Source organism: Brachyistius frenatus, unplaced genomic scaffold (genome assembly GCF_029030835.1).
Source record: "Brachyistius frenatus isolate BFR_SWC_R1_liver_20210118 unplaced genomic scaffold, ASM2903083v1 Contig_479, whole genome shotgun sequence".
In the NCBI taxonomy this organism is placed as follows: Eukaryota; Metazoa; Chordata; class Actinopteri; family Embiotocidae; genus Brachyistius; species Brachyistius frenatus.
Window position 1 is genome coordinate 75,001 of NW_027211078.1, and position 2,500 is coordinate 77,500.

The following is a 2,500-nucleotide window of genomic DNA, read 5'->3' on the forward strand; positions in this document are numbered from 1 at the left end:
TACTTTAAACATGTCTATACATCCTGTTGGATCTCCGTCCACATGCTAATTATAATAATAATAATAATAATGATAACAATAAAACGTTCTGCGTGGAGGAGTTCTGGTGGTTCCTGCTGACCTGGTCGTGCTCCTGCAGCTGTCGGTCCAGCTGCTGCAGCCGGTACAGGTGAAACTCCTGCTGCAGCTCGGCCGACTCGCTCAGGTTCTTCAACATCTGCTGAGGGAAGCGACTCGGGAAGCAGCTGCCGATCTGAGCGATCACGGCGCTCTCCAACCACACGTTGCCCTGCGCCAGCAGCCGGTCGCCCAGGTAGTACCTGCAGACACAGAGAGTGATGCGTTCAGGAACGTACGCCTTCAGAAACAAGCTCCGCCCCGCCGGCTGCCGGACCCCGCTCAGACCTGTAGAAGTGCTCGAAGGTGTTGGCGAGCTCCAGGCCGGACAGGAAGAGCATCGGCTCCAGAAACTGCTGCAGCCGCTCCAGAGTCTCCGTGCTGCCGGACGCCCCCCCGCTGGCCTGGATCATCTGATCGATGTACTGAGCGAAACGCTCGCTCACCTGCAGGCGGACAAAAGTAGCAGATGGAAGTCTGGGTTAAATTAAGCTTGATTTAAATTAGAGTTAGGTTAGGTCTAAGCCTGGTTCAGACCAGGTCTAAGCCTGGTTCAGACCAGGTCTAAGCCTGGTTCAGACCAGATCTAAGCCTGGTTCAGACCAGGTCTAAGCCTGGTTTAGCCCAGGTCTAGCGTGGGACTCACGTGCATGGCTCGGAGGATGGAGAGCTGCAGCAGCGCGGCGGAGAAGCCGTGTCGCAGGGCGAGGACGAAGGCGGTCTGCTGTCCGAACAGCTCCTCCATGGCGTTCTTCAGCCGCAGGTACAGAGTCCGATAACGCTCCACAAAGTCCGGCAGGCTGCAGCTCGACTCCAGGAACTTCTTCACCTGAGGGGGGCGGAGTCACGACTACGCTTCAGATTCGGATCCTTTCCGACAACAATGTGAACATCAGATCTTCACGTGTGACGCCAGCAGACACACAGACTCACCTGGCGCTGCACCACTCCCTGCCAGCAGAGGGCGATGCCCGCAATACTGCTGCTGCTCTTCACTTTGGGTTTGGCTGAAGAAGAGGAGGAGGAAGAGGAGGACGCTGCAGTGTCTTTGTTTTTGCCCTCTTTACCATCTGGAAGACAGAATTTAAAACGTTCGGTGTCCTGGACGAATATCGTCACTGATCAATTTAGTTGAAAAAGAAAAAACATAAAAGAACACGCAGCCACAACGTAAAGATGAAGCGTGGCCTCTTATCGGCCTTCTTTTCCTTCTGAAAAGAAATCACGTCACCGTGACAGGAAGTCAGCCGTCAAAATAAGAGCAGTCCAAATGGAAAGAAAAGGATGGAGCATAAACGTCCTGATGACGTCAGCCGAATGTTTCAGTGGGTTCAGACAAGGAGGAGAGTCGGCCGGCGCCCCCTGCTGGACGGGTTAAAAACTATAAAAAGGTGTGTTTAGATTGCAAATATTCAGGAGGAGTGATTGTTTATAACAAACAAAAAAAGAAACCCAATGATTAGCTGATTAAATCCTGTGAGCAGCGCCCCCTGGTGGCTGTCTGCATATTACACAAACTATTGTCTGAATCAAACTATCAGTTACAAATACGTGAAATCAGCAGTTTATCAGAGTTTCAAATATCTTCAAGACGCTCACAGATGCAGCCAGCAGGGGGCGACGCGCCGCCTTCCTGTCCTCATGTGGACACATGGAATGTGAGAGCAGCGTAAACAAACAAGCCTCTGGTCAGCTGGTACTTACTCTTCAGCTCTTTGCTCCTGTTGAGACCTTCTGGAAACAAAATAAACTCCTTCAGTCATCAAACACATTTTATATCAGCTGATCGGCCGTCAGCTGATCGAACCGTCAGCTGATCGGCCGTCAGGCTGGATGAACATTTCAATAGCAACTGATTTGTACTAAATATGAGATGTGTGAATAAAATCGACTGATATTTTAGTGGCGTTTGGAACAGAGACGGTCAACAGGAAGAGAATTTTATAAAGGTTTTGTTTTTAGTTTTGACTGACAGGAAATGAGGAATATCTCTATCAAAATAAGAGCAGAGCAGGAGTGAACTGGTCCTGATAACATCACTCACTTGATTTGACAGGCGGTTTGAGCTCTTCGCCGTCCGCCTGGCTCGTGTCCACGTGAACCAGCAGGTGTGTGAGGCGCCGCACTCTGGAGTTAAAGATGGCCGCCCGGCTCTTACAGTGGCGTGCTGACTCGGCGTTATCCAGGTACTCACTGAGCAGCCAGGACAGAGGGCTGCATGCCGAGGATTCTGGGTAAACACAGGGAGTCCGACTGTGTGATCAATACCATCAATCTGTGTGTGTGTGTGTGTGTGTGTGTGTGTGTGCGTGCGTGTGTGTGCGTGTGTGTGTGCGTGTGTACCTGTGTGTGTGATGCTGTAGACGATGGGTGTGATCAGCGC

At 51.2% G+C, this 2,500-nt stretch overlaps 1 protein-coding gene across 4 annotated transcripts in view; it reads right to left on the reverse strand.

Annotated features, from left to right (window-relative positions):
• The window catches only part of LOC138614288 (cullin-9), a 23,485-nt gene that overhangs the window by 10,203 nt on the left and 10,782 nt on the right, over positions 1-2,500 (reverse strand). For 2 of the 4 annotated variants that reach the window (XM_069687636.1, XM_069687637.1), the window contains 7 exons: positions 2,461-2,500; positions 2,162-2,347; positions 1,822-1,851; positions 1,051-1,187; positions 764-946; positions 406-563; positions 122-320 (listed from right to left, as the gene is read on the reverse strand). The exon at positions 2,461-2,500 is cut by the window's right edge and continues 94 nt beyond it. In XM_069687636.1, the coding sequence (XP_069543737.1) occupies positions 122-320; positions 406-563; positions 764-946; positions 1,051-1,187; positions 1,822-1,851; positions 2,162-2,347; positions 2,461-2,500 (933 nt within the window). The remainder of the gene's footprint in view (positions 1-121; positions 321-405; positions 564-763; positions 947-1,050; positions 1,188-1,821; positions 1,852-2,161; positions 2,348-2,460) is intronic. The other 2 variants (XM_069687638.1, XM_069687640.1) reach the window with 2 other exon arrangements.